The sequence below is a fragment of the Saccopteryx bilineata genome, chromosome X (assembly GCF_036850765.1).
Source record: "Saccopteryx bilineata isolate mSacBil1 chromosome X, mSacBil1_pri_phased_curated, whole genome shotgun sequence".
Taxonomy (NCBI): Eukaryota; Metazoa; Chordata; class Mammalia; order Chiroptera; family Emballonuridae; genus Saccopteryx; species Saccopteryx bilineata.
In genome coordinates, this window is record NC_089502.1 from 134,745,705 (window position 1) to 134,759,096 (window position 13,392).

Genomic DNA, 13,392 nt, shown 5'->3' on the forward strand with positions numbered 1-13,392 from the left:
GTGGGCCAGCAAAAGAAAGACAGGTCAGGAGTGAAAGGGGAGGGGGGAAGGGAAGGAAACCAAACTAAACCAAAACACATCATGGCCTTGTCCTCACCTGCCCGTTCAGTCAGCATAAGTCCTATAGCTTACAAGTCTCTTTCACCGGGCTGGTGGTGAGGCAATGAATAGAGCACTGACCTGGGATGCTGAGGTCTCAGGTTCAAAACCCTGAGGTTGCCAGCTTGAGCATGGGGTCACCAGCTTGAACGTGGGATCATAGACATGACCCCATGGTCACTGGCTTGAGCCCAAAGGTTGCTGATTTGAGCCCAAGGTCACCAGCTTGAGCAAGGGGTCACTGGCTCAGGTGGAGTCCCCAGTCTAGGCATGTATAAGCAATGAATAACTAAAGTGAAGCAACTATACAAGTGAAGCAAATTGATGCTTTTCATCTCTCTCCCTTCCTCTCCCCCTCCCCACAAAATAAAAACAAAAGCCTCTTTTTATGTGACTGAAAAATGATAGTCCCATCACAGAAATGAGTAAGGCAAGGTTACATCCATAAAATGGTACCCGTTTATGCTATGAGTGTGACTGTAAACACATCTACATTTCTATACACACGCAGGTTTCAAAGCAGTCTCTGGCCCTGCTCTCACTTATATGTCCCACTTACTTCTGGACTGCTGGATGGGGTTTCACAGCTGCTGCAGACGCTGGCCCACCAACGGTGCTAGAAGGCTCTTGATTTTCTGTCGCTTGATTTTCAGGCCGTAATTTCCTACGAATGGGCTTGGATGGTGGCTGAGAATACGGTACGTCCTGCAGATCAAAAACAAAACAAAAACCCCAAAAGGTTAAAAAATTAAACATTCCCCCCCTCGTGCCAATGCCATATGCTCCTCCAAGACCAGCGCCAACATCAGGCACGTGCTCTGTCAGAACTGCGCACCCAAGGGTACGTGACTGACTCACGGCTCAGCAAGAGCTGGAGGAACATGGGCATCAGATTCCAGCGGCCTTTCTTTACTTTTTCCTTTTTTTCCTTCCTGCTTGCAGCCTATGACCTTTTCTTTTGTCATCTGGAAGGACGCAGGAATCAGCTTCCAGGGGCCCACTGACCCCCTTTCCTTAGTATTTTAAATGCCGTGCACAGTTCACAGCACAGTCTTTTCTACTGAAGACAAAATTTGCTCTTGCATAACTTTGGGGCTTTTTGGAATGTTTAAATTTTGAAGTTTTTAACAGTCTTAGTCATATGCTCAGTATTTTCCCCCTCAATTAATACGTGAGTCAAGCTCAAGAGCCATGGCGTCTTCTGGAAGGAGACAGCGGCCTGCTTTCTGGAAGGTCGCTGCTTCCCGTGTCCCTGGGCCCCGGGCCCGCTCTCATGAGAGGAGGGCCTGAGAAAACGGGGAAGGACAAGACGCTGAGAAGACGGAAGGACAGCGCAATGAGTGAGTGGTGGCTACTGAGCAAACGACCCAGGACTCAGTGACGGGGTGGGCTGAGCTGCAGATGCCGAGATGCAGAAGAACCACAGCGCAGACAGGTGGGGAGACTACCACGGCCCCGAACGCGCTCCCACAGGCTTCGCAGCACGTGCGGTTCTGCAAGGAACCTGTCCCTCCCCATCTCACCTCCGGATCTTGCCAACAGCAAAGCTGCATATTTGGCTGGGAGGTTGAAGAGGAAAGTGCAAACTGTCAGCAGACATCATCAGGACCCTATCTTCACAAAGAACCCAAATTCTAGGAAATCTGGGTTATTAACATTCACATCAGGACACAAAAGCCTTAGAACAGTACATGTACTCCCAGAGGCAAGGAGCCCGAGGGAGGGTGCACAATGGCACCACGGTGGCCCCTGTGCTGGCCTTACCTTCTTCGTTGGACTACTCTCTGCAGCTTGAGATGGGGCTCTGTTCAGCTGCGGGTGAGGCTCGGCCTCGGACGCTTGTTCAGACTGCAGCGGAAGATGAGAGAGGATAAAATGCAAAGCCATAACCACCCAGATATACAGTGCAGAGCAGTTAGGAAAGTCACAAAGAGGAAACTGATGTAGAGCAAGTTGCGGGCAAACATGGACAGGCCCGCTGATCCTTGCGAAAACCTCCCACAGACCCTCTCTCCCCTTCCCTTTCTCCTCCCAGCATTGTTCAACCTCAGGAGAAGGAGTCGTGGGCTATCTTCTGCACATATATATCTATATATATTGCTAAAAACTAGCATTTCACAAGCTCAAACAAAATAAAGTTTATCAGAGAAACAGAGTTGGCAAAGAAGTTAAAATTTTAACCCAACCACTAACAGAAACAATAATACTAAAAAGCACTGAAATTAAAAACTATGTATTAAACTCCTAATAAAGAAACACTCCGGCAGCTCTGACTCTTTCCCTTAAATAAGGTAGCGGGAGGGTGAGCATGATGGAAGGAGTAATCAGAGGGTTCCAGCTGCGAAGTGATACAGAATCGGTGAATGAACGCACCCAGATAGGCCCAGACTGCTCCCGAAGCCCTTTCACACAGAGCGGTACCAAACAGCCAGGCGAAGGCCAGCGACATTGAGCACCCCCAGATAGGCCCAGACTGCTCCCGAAGCCCTTTCACACAGAGCGGTACCAAACAGCCAGGCGAAGGCCAGCGACATTGAGCACCCCCAGATAGGCCCAGACTGCTCCCGAAGCCCTTTCACACAGAGCGGTACCAAACAGCCAGGTGAAGGCCAGCGACACTGAGCGCCGTGTCTCCCCATTCCCCCAGCCCTAAGTGTGCTAGAGCACTTTGCTTTCGGCTGCTATCAGCCAGTGATGCAAACCATTAACATTCGGGGGAGGACCCTCCCTGTGAACCAGTGTGACGTCCATATTATACTCATTTCAGTCCGCTAGTTACCTACAAACTACTGTGTTACAGAAACACACACTGCCTTACCGTGTCCACTTCATCCCTAACCCAGCGTCTTCTGAGTGTGGCCTCTTCCTTCCTGACTCTACTGAGAAGGCCTGTCCCAAGGGCGCTGCTGCTTTGCCACTTAGCAGATTCTAGCTGCCTCTTCTGCTCTCTAGAGCTTGCACTCAGCACAGCACCCAAACGGCCTTTTCAAACTCCAGTTCCTGGCATCTGATGAACCATGCTCTCCTACGAGAATCATTGGCCTTCTTTCCTGTTGATCCCTCTTCTCCCTCAAATGCAGGTTTCTCAAGGTTCTGCCTTCGGCTCCCTGCCCCATTGTTCCCTCCCTGTTCATTCTTTCCCAGAGCATGTAATTCCGTTTGCTCTTACATTTCCACTGCCCTCGCTAGAAACCTTGGTTCTAAACCAATTCCCACCTGTTCCAAACCCATTTCACCGGTATTAAAATAAACAACTTCTAGTTCCAACTTTTTCTTATAGCCTTCTCCTTTCCATTAAGGATAAGTGTTTTATTGTGACTGTTATTATTAACTGATACTGCAAAACACAGAACACTTACTATGTTTCACACACATTGTCTGAGATGCTTTGCATGAATTATTTCATTTAATCATAACAGCCTAGGAAATAGTTGTTATCTCCATTTTATGAGTGAAGAAATTGAGGATCAACAAGTAACTCACCCAAGATCACACAAACAGCAAGGTCTAAACCCAGGCCTCAGGCCCTAAAGCTGGGCTTGTAACCACTATGCTCCATATTTCTTGGGCCAAGGAATATTGACTAAACAGCTACTACAGACAGGCCCTATGCTGGTGCCAGTGTTCAAGGACGAGCAAGTTGCAGACTTTTTACAAGGGCCTTGAAGTCTAATGGGAGAAGCAGAGAAGTGATCAGGTGAACGTGCATCAGTGGAATCGGGGCAATGGTGGGACAGGTGTGGGGGCTCCAGAAGCACCCAGCCTGTGGGGTTGCAAAGACTCAGGCACAGGTGATGTCCACCTGACATCTGAGCGATAAGCAGGGTGCAGCCCATCAGAGGGGCACTTCCTGGGGACAGTGAGAAAGAAGGCTCGAAGGGCCTCCTCTGGTCCAACACCCAGAATGGCAGGCTGGGCTACCACAGAAGCACTGAGGCCAACCCCCAGATGGGAACCACAGGAGAAGCATGTGGGAGGCGGTACTTCAGTTTGGGGCATCCTGAACTGAAGCATGTGGGAAATAGCCAAACAAAGCCATCCAGAGCCATTCGCTGTCAGCAGTTTGGGGGAGCAGGCACTCATCCACCTTCCCTGGGGGCTCTGACAAATGGCATCTTACTTCAAGATCTGCCAGCCTACTGTCAGCTTTATTCATGGCTGAACGAGGGCCCAGTAAGCCTCCCAATGCAAGACTTCCCAAGAACTGTGCTATAGAATTGCAAATTGGACCCAAGGTCTTTTCTTGCTTTCTACCTGAAAATCCATTGCTTGAGCACACGCGCTCTGGCACTCGGTCTATGTGCGCAGCCCCTGCTGGGCCCGCGCTGGGCATCACGCGTTCTCCCAGCCAGGCAGAGAGCAGAGGCGGGGCACGGCGGCAGGCCAGTCACCTCCCTGCCATCAGGCAGGCCGAGGAGAGGCGTTTGCCTTAATGCTCCTTTTAGTGGCAGAGATGAACGAGGTGTTTTTGTTAGAATGTTGAAATAAATGATAAATCAGATTCTTTTTTCACCAAAAATGACATTTCTGAACACAGCTAAAGTAGTAATTGTCTTTGTAATTGCCTTGTTTTTCTCTTCACTGTCTCCAAAATCACAAATACTAATGGACTGGGGGTTAGGCAGGATGAGGACGGTCTGAACTTCTTTTTCATTTACAAATTTACCTCCTGAAGTGGCATCCAGGGGCCTGGGTCTTCTAACTCTCTGACTAGTAGCAAACAACTCCTCAGCGTTACGTCAGGTTACATATAACTATCAATCTCCTTACAAAGAAACTCAGGACCTCCCCACCCCTTTATACTGCTCCCTAACTGATTCGACATGGGCCCACCTGTGAAACGTACAGAGAAGCAAATCTCGGGAGGGGCCTGGAACACAGGAGTCAGGCGGATTCTGGAGAGGCACAGCATTGCCCGAGCCAGAAATTACCCCAGGAAAAGAGATGGGGGAAGAAAACTAGCCTTGTGGTTTAAAAAAAAAACAACACAACTAAAGAGATTTAGACGTGCAAAAGCCTTTCTTCCCAATAAACTATTTCACTTTCCTTCATGTAAATATACTGCTCACAAAAATTAGGGGTATTTCCAAAATAACTATGAAGCAATAAAAGATCCCCTAATTTTTGTGAGCAGTCTAGTATGAGGCTTACATTAGACTTAGCAGCTGGAAAGCAGAACAAACCAGGGAGATTTCTTCTTCTGCAGACTTCTCCAAATTAACAGTTTTGGGAAAATGACAATCCACAAAAGCAAGGGGCCACAGTGCCCCTGTTTTCCCTCCATGTATTACAGGAGGGAGGGGAACAGCTCTGGTATAGATATGATAATATGTCCTTGTCCGAAAGCTTAGGTTGTCCGAACTGAAACGCAAGGCCGGAATCTTGCAGAAGAAACAAACACTGAGATTACAATTACCATTGCGATGTCAGTCCTTCCCTCATGACGCCTGTGTAACAGCATGCACTCAGCCAGAAATCAGCAAACCAGAAAAATGTACTTTTACTCCAGAGCTCACTGAATCTTAAGCTAAGGTCCCATTTAAAAATATATCTCATATTTTAATATTAATACCCCCTACACACAAATGAGATATTTATTTTCACTCTAATTTTATTAAAAAAAGAAAGAAAGAAAAAGCCTGGATAGGTCGCATGGATTTGAAGGTGCTGCCACTCAGCATGCCGAAACTTGTTCTGGGGCTTTGCTCATCCCCACGGTGGAAGGAACAACGTGGCTCCTGCTCAGTCAGCTCCCCAGAAATGGATAAAGGCTTGGGAAGGCTAAGCATTCTGATCCTCTGCCCGAAGAAGGGCGCATTCAGTTATTCAACTATACAGGTATTTACTTCACACATCCATCTGATGTGTCACTTTCCCAGAATCCTTATCTCAGGTGCCGGACCCAAGACACCAGGTGACGTGCTCCCGGACAAGGGGCGTCAAAGCCTTCTAGTGTGCTCCTCCCTGGTCTGTGTGTCCTTCAGAACACGTGTTCTGGGCGAAGCCAGCTGCTATGCTCTGAGGACACTCAAGGAATCCTAATAAGGAGCCCATGTAGCAAGGAACTGAAGCCTCCTGCCAACCACCATGTGGAGGAACCATCTTAAAAGAGGACTCTCCAGCCTTAGTTGAGCCTCCAGATGATTACAGCCCTGACCAACATCTTGACTGGGGCATAATGAGAGGGCATGAGCTAGAACCACCCAGAATCGTTGCTCCTAAACCGCTAACCCCCCAAAACTATGAGACAATACATGTTAACTGTTTTAGATCCCTGGAAAAACACTCTAGTCTAGCATGTCTGGAATTGGGGGTCTAGTAGGATGGAATAAGGCTGAACAGTAGAGAAGAATGGGCGAACTGAAGCCGGACAATGAATGGCATTGGAGTGTGCCACTCACAGATCACTGCCCTGGGCTGTCTATCAGCCACTCAGCACTATTCCTGCTTCTAGGCTTGTTCCTACACAGCAGGAGGTAGAAGCCTGGGAACTATATCTATAGGATCTCCTTCCAAAAAAGTTCCCTGTTGCCACTGACAGTCACGCGCATGAAACCAAGAAGGTAAAAGAGAAGCCATGGTGTTGCTCCTCTGGCAGTGGGAGGCAGAAACCTTGGGTTTCAGCAGTCGGAAGGTCTTACGGTGGCCTCGGGCACTCCCGTGCAAATCGGCACTTAGCTGCTGCAGGCAGTCTGAGCGTGCTTCGGTTCTCACAATGTCTTCACTTTCCGAAAAAGCTGTGACAGCCCGACAGCGGTGGCCTTCCCTCATCTTTGCTCCGGGAGGCCATCTAATTCTTTCTTAAGTACCAAATTTCTGGAATGAAATTTCTTTCGTGTGAAATACCTGTAGTGGTTTCTGTTTTCCTGACTAGACCTTGGCTGATACATACTTGTTCAGGGTTTGGAACTTATTCTGAGGGCCGTGCAAGCAGAGGAATTGGAAGCCACCCATACTAGGGGAAGGGAACTCAAGTAGAAGGCAGTAGAAGAAAACAAGATAAGAAATGATGCTTATTTAAACCAGGCTGGTGGGGCGAGGATAGGCAGATTTGAGAGCTATTTAGACTGGAGACTGGATACGTCCCTGGTGCTGGGTGGAGTGTGGTTAAGTGAATACGGCACATGGAATCCAGGTATTGATCTCAGACCATGGGTGAATGGTTGAGAAAGTAGTTTAAAGCAAGAGGAAAGGAAGGTGCCAACATGACAGTAACTGAGGAACACTATGCAGATTCATCACAAAGCCATGCTAGACCAGCACCAGGTCCATAAACTGCCAAGAGCAGGGACTAGCAAACATGTTCCGTAAAGAGCCAGATATTAAATATTTTCAGTTGCCCAGGCCCCTGGTCAGCAAACTGCGGCTCGCGAGCCACATGCAGCTCTTTGGCCCCCTGAGTGTGGCTCTTCCACAAAATACCATGTGTGGGCGCTACCTCGATAAGGAATGTACCTACCTATATAGTTTAAGTTTTAAAAATTTGGCTCTCAAAAGAAATTTCAATCGTTGTACTGTTGATATTGGCTCTGTTGACTAATGAGTTTGCCAGCCACTGGCCCAGGCCATTTGATCTCTGGGCCTCCAGGTCTCCATTGCAATTTTGCAACCTTACTGATAAGTGCTGAAGTGCAGACAATGCAATGAATGGGCATGGCTGGGCTCCAATAAACCTTATTTACAAAAACCAGAGGTGGGATAGATTGACATGTGGTTCATACTTTGCCAGCCCCTGGCCTAGAGGGAAAAAGAATTACAAATAAGCTCCAGAAACACCACATAGTCTATCTCCCTCTTAGAAATTCACAAAGCGCATAACATGTCACCCACTCTGAAATCCTGTGAGATAAAGGAAGCCACTGACTTTGCTTAACCCAGCAGTTTCCAAATTTATTTAGCTTCCATTCCTTATTCTCGCCCAGCAGAGTTAATGGTCTGTGGGACACACTTTGAGAAACACTGAACCATAGACTGGGTTTTAGAGGAACAAAGGGAAAAATATTCCATTGGACTTGACTGTCAATGACATGCTCCATACCCAGCCCTTAAAGAGGAGCATTCTCCACAGTGCCTGGTAGATTCACGTCCAGGGGCCCCTGCTGCCCACCCCTCCCCCTCTCGCCTTGGCCAGGAGCATGTGGCAGGGTGACACTGCCGCTTTGGGACTGCCTTCCCTCCTCCGCCCGAACTTCCTCCCTCCCTCCCTCCTTCCCTGCAGTAGCAGCTGTTGTTCCCGCTGTCAACTACTCTGCATGAATTTATTTACTGGGCTCTTTTAAAACCTTCTGGACACAACACAATAAAAATTATTCATTATAGTAGTTAAAGCAGATGAACACCACACTGATAAAGTATGGATTTTTAAAAGTAGCTTAAAAACAACACACCTCAGATCCAGTGCCATCCAGGCAAGCCAGCTTTCCAAAGGTGCCAACGTGCCCATATCAGTCCAGGTGCTCATGACACCTCCTGCCAGGGCCACTGCAAAGACTTCACTGGGTCCTTTTCCAGCCTTTAGTCCCCCCTATCCCAGTCCAATCTACCTTGCACGCCACTGAGGAACTACTTTGTAAAGCATCTTCTCATCCTAACACTTTCTCAAGGACCCTCAGTGGGTCTCTGAGACCTATGGCACACAGCACGATCCCTCAGCCAATTAAATGGCACACGATACGATCCCTCAGCCAATCAAAGGCCTTCCATCGTCTGGCTCCAATTTATGTCTGCATCAACTGCACTAGCTTGCCTATATGGAACCCACTCCAGGCACACTTTGTATTTGAATCTTACAATACAAAAGAAGTTTCCTCTCAACTAAATTCTGTTTGTTCTAGATTATCTAGCCTAGTGGATCCCAAATAAAGCTGCACAGGAGAATCATATAGGAAATTTTCATAAATCACAAACTTTTAGATACTTCCCTAGACTTTCCTAATTATAAACTACTAAGGGTGGAGCATTAGAAACTTCTACTTTAACAAGCTCCATGGGTGATTTTTATGAAGCCAGTCCAGACCAAGTGGGGAATACTGATGGTCCAAACTCTTCATTTAAGAGATGAGAAAACCAAGCATCCAAGGTCCTAGTCTGGAAGAGGCCACAAGTGTGCCAGCAAAAACTAACTAGGATTCTTGTTTTCTTATCCATTCGCTATGGAGAGAATAGAGGGTGTGTGCAATATGGTTCCATAAATAAATATTTGAAGCTAAGTAAAATCTTCAGCAGTAAGACTCATTTACAAGATGAATTTGCAACAAAAAAAAAGAGAGTCAAATCTCATTTTAAAAAATTAGTAGTCTAATTGTTGAACTAATGGCTAGAATGTGGATAATTGATGACTTTAAAAAATTTGTAATACACTACTGACAGGTTAGAAAAAAGAAGAAACTAAAGGTCTATTGATCACCCAAGAATACAGGCAGATCCCAAGACTGGGGATCACAAACAGTATAACTAAATTCCAGGCAGATGAGCAGCAATCCTGCTACAGCCTCTAGGGCAGTGGTCCCCAACCCCTGGGCTGCAGACCGGTACTGGTCCGTGGGCCATTTGGTACCGGTCCGCAGAGAAAGAATAAATAACTTACATTATTTCCGTTTTATTTATATTTAAGTCTGAACGATGTTTTACTTTTAAAAAATGACCAGATTCCCTCTGTTACATCTGTCTAAGACTCACTCTTGACACTTGTCTCGGTCATGTGATACATTTATCTGTCCCACCCTAAAGGCCAGTCTGTGAAAATATTTTCTGACATTAAACCGATCCATAGCCCCCAAAAAATTGGGGACCACTGCTGTAGGGGATCTCCAGTATCTTGTTGGTATTTTCAATGTCATTTGGTGCCTAGGACTTTTTTTTTAAAGCAGAGACTTCGAAACCAAACCCAGGCTTTGCACTTGCTTCATGTATAAGCTGGGCCCAGGTTATAACCTCTGACCCCTATTTCTGAGCCCTATTTCTGACCCCCTATTCACCTGACCCCTATTTCTGCTAAGAAAGGGCACACCAGAAAACTATGTGGTCAAACGAAACATAAAAGATGCAAAACCAATGGCCCACATCCCACTGGCCACAGCAAACCCTATCACTCTGCGATCAGTCTCAAGAGAGAATCCAAAGGACTGAATTCTCTGTGAGAACAACTACGAAAACCCATGACCAAAGTCACCTGTAAGAGGGAGAAATAGAGAGCTGAAGTATAAGCACCTAGAGGGCAGGGTCTCTGTCTTGTTTCATTACCATATTCCTGGCGCCTCAGCTGAATGCCAGCAAATAGCAGGTCTTCTGATCAATGTGTGCAAGGAGCTAGTAATGACCCCAAAAGTGGTCCCTGTTCCAGTGGACAAGTGCAGAACTCATCCCACAGTAACTGGAGCCGTGGAGCACAGTTCAAAGTGTGGTAAAATATCGAGTGAGGCTAGGACTTTTTTTTTAAAGCAGAGACTTCGAAACCAAACCCAGGCTTTGCACTTGCTTCATGTATAAGCTGGGCCCAGGTTATAACCTCTACTGAGCCACAATTTCTTTGTCTTTGAAGGGGGATTATCCCCCTAAATTCCTAGCATTGTAAAGATTAAGTGAAAAATATGTCTAGAGTGCATGCAACACACAATTATATAGTAACTGGTCAATAATGGCAGCTAGTATCATAACCAGAAGTATTATTACAATTGGTGTTCCAGGCACAAGATCTGCTACTGCCAGTTGCAGCCAATTCAACATAAAGGACTTTTCCTCTCTTGCCAAAAGATGAAAACCTAAACTGAGAAAGTGCTGACTCCAGTTTAGATTATACGCAGACCCACTAAAACAGGTTATCCACAATCCAAATTTCTGCCACTGCATAGCACTGCAACTAGTACTGGAGGGCCACTTTCAAAAACACAAGCACTTTCAGACTGTCCGATCTCCTCACGGCTGCCTCAGCAGATATCTCCAGCAGTGTGCACTGAATGTCTCTGGCGGTGCCCTATGGCTGGCCAGTTCAACACTCGGAGACTCCCAGGGGAACACTGACAGAGCAGGTCAGGGACAATTCTGACGGACAACAATAATCAGTAAGTATAATGGGCAAATCATCCCTGGATATAGCAGTGACACATCATAATCCCTCGGGGATTCCTGGAACCCTCTGGATTATGGACAGTATCTGTGAAGCAAACTTATTGTTACAACTACAGGACTAAGAGCACTGTGTTTTGGTCTAAAATACAAATATTTTGCCAGTAACTAGTTTTGTTGCAGTTCCATTTCTAGTAATAAAGCCGACTTCGGCCGAGTGAAGGCCGAGCCCCACCTGCTACTCATCACATACATGCCTAGGGCACTGTTACAACGCCAGCTGCAGAGCCAGCAACATGGACCTCACAGGAAAGGTGATCTATGGCGAGGCTCTCAAGACTTATGTGCCCAATCAGATAAGGGTGAGGAAAGACGTCATCCGCATGCCCCTTACCACACCAAACAGACCCTTACTAAAACAGGCACCCACCACCAACACAATTCAAAGGCATCTGATTATGAGGCCTGTAGAAATCCTTTCTGCTGGTCCCAGATGCTAGAGACATATAGGCCTGGCTGCAATACCTAAAGTATATCAACATCTGAAAGTACCTCAAAGTCCTAGCCTCACTCGATATTTTACCACACTTTGAACACCCCTCCCAGTTCCACTGCTCTGTATTAGTGATGAAATGTCTGAGTAACATCTTTTCTAACTACAGGTAGCTTGCATTTAAATTATGATAAACGTCCCCCTTTGGGTTGACAGCCCTTCCTGCATAAACTATGTCCATCAGAAGAAGGTGGCTTAAAAATAAACCCAATTAGAAATAGCTGGCTAGGGAGGGAGCTATCAAACTTATGTAAGAGTTAAGACCCAGCTAACACAAAATAGATTCAGTATTGATGAGGATGTGGAACTGCACTGGGAGCACTGCTGACAGAGTATAAACCACTATAAACACTTCCTAACACTGTTTGGCAGTACTGTATCTCCTGAGGCTGAACAGACACTTACCCCATAACTGAAAAATTCTATTCCAGCTATAAACCCAAGAGAGATGAAAAATACACATCTACTTAAAACCGTGAATACAAATATGCATAGCATCATTATTTATAATTGCCAAAATTTGAAAGCTACTCAAATGTCCATCAACTGTAGAGAACAGTGACATATTTGCACACAGAATGGAATACTATACAGCAATGATCTACAATTACACACAATATGGATGAATTACACAAATAACATTTAAGCAAAAGAAACCAGACACAGTACTTATATACTGCATGGTTCCACTTATAAAAGGAGAGAACAAGTAAAACTAGTCTATGCTGTTAGAAGTCAGAATAGTGGTAACAGGAAGAGTGGGATAGCAACGGGAAAATAGCACAAGAGGAGCTCTCTGGGTGCTAGGAATATTCTGGTTCTTGATTTCGGTACTGATTACACACGTAAGTTCTGCTTGTGAAAACTGAGTGGTATGTTCAGTGTGCACTTTTCATTATGCAAATTATACTGCAATAAAAAGTAAAAAAATAAATAAATGAATCCAGTGGAGACAATTTCCTGTAATGTCCTTAAAGTGCCACCTAGTGGCACAAGTTAAATGTAAACAAGAGGGAAGATTCACCTCTAGCGACTTCAAAACTATGGACTATTTCTAACAACATATTAGAAATTAACACCTGATGTATTAGATGAAATTACGGCACCTTCCAAAGGAATGATGTTGGCGAAGTAAGTTTTACACAGTAATATCATGAACACAAACAATAAGGAGGGAGAAGCCTAAGAAAGAAAACAAGCTGTCAGTGGTAGGGTAAAGCTAATTTGTTAAGCAGGTTTCATAACATAAAACGCCTCCCTGATAGAGATAACGCGTCAGCGCAGTTGGTAATGAGGATGCTGACAGAACCTGTTGCACACGGCTGCTGGGATTAAAGAGTTAACGTGTAAATTTCTAACAGAATTTTATTTTTTTTAATATTTTATTTATTGATTTTTAGAGAGAGAACGGGGAGGAGCAGGAAGCATCAACTCCCATATGTGCCTTGACCAGGCAAGCCCAAGGTTTTGAACCGGCGACCTCAGTGTTCCAGGTCGACGCTTTATCTCACTGCGCCACCACAGGTCAGGCCTCTAACAGCATATTCTAGGATTGGGCTAAAACAGTGCCCTATGCAATTGAAATAACAACAGCAGCAGCATGCTGGTACCAATGAGCCAATGACGACGCACATCTGTTTCCAACTTCACCTGCAATCAGCCACAGTGGGAGGATT

The 13,392-nt window shown here is 46.0% G+C and overlaps 1 protein-coding gene across 2 annotated transcripts in view; it reads right to left on the reverse strand.

The window, feature by feature from the left end:
• REPS2 (RALBP1 associated Eps domain containing 2) overlaps positions 1–13,392 on the reverse strand; it is a 221,587-nt gene that overhangs the window by 25,470 nt on the left and 182,725 nt on the right. For both annotated transcript variants that reach the window (XM_066249297.1, XM_066249296.1), the window contains exons 13-14: positions 1,864–1,947; positions 659–804 (exon numbers count right to left, since the gene is read on the reverse strand). In XM_066249297.1, coding sequence (XP_066105394.1) covers positions 659–804; positions 1,864–1,947 — 230 coding nt within the window. The remainder of the gene's footprint in view (positions 1–658; positions 805–1,863; positions 1,948–13,392) is intronic.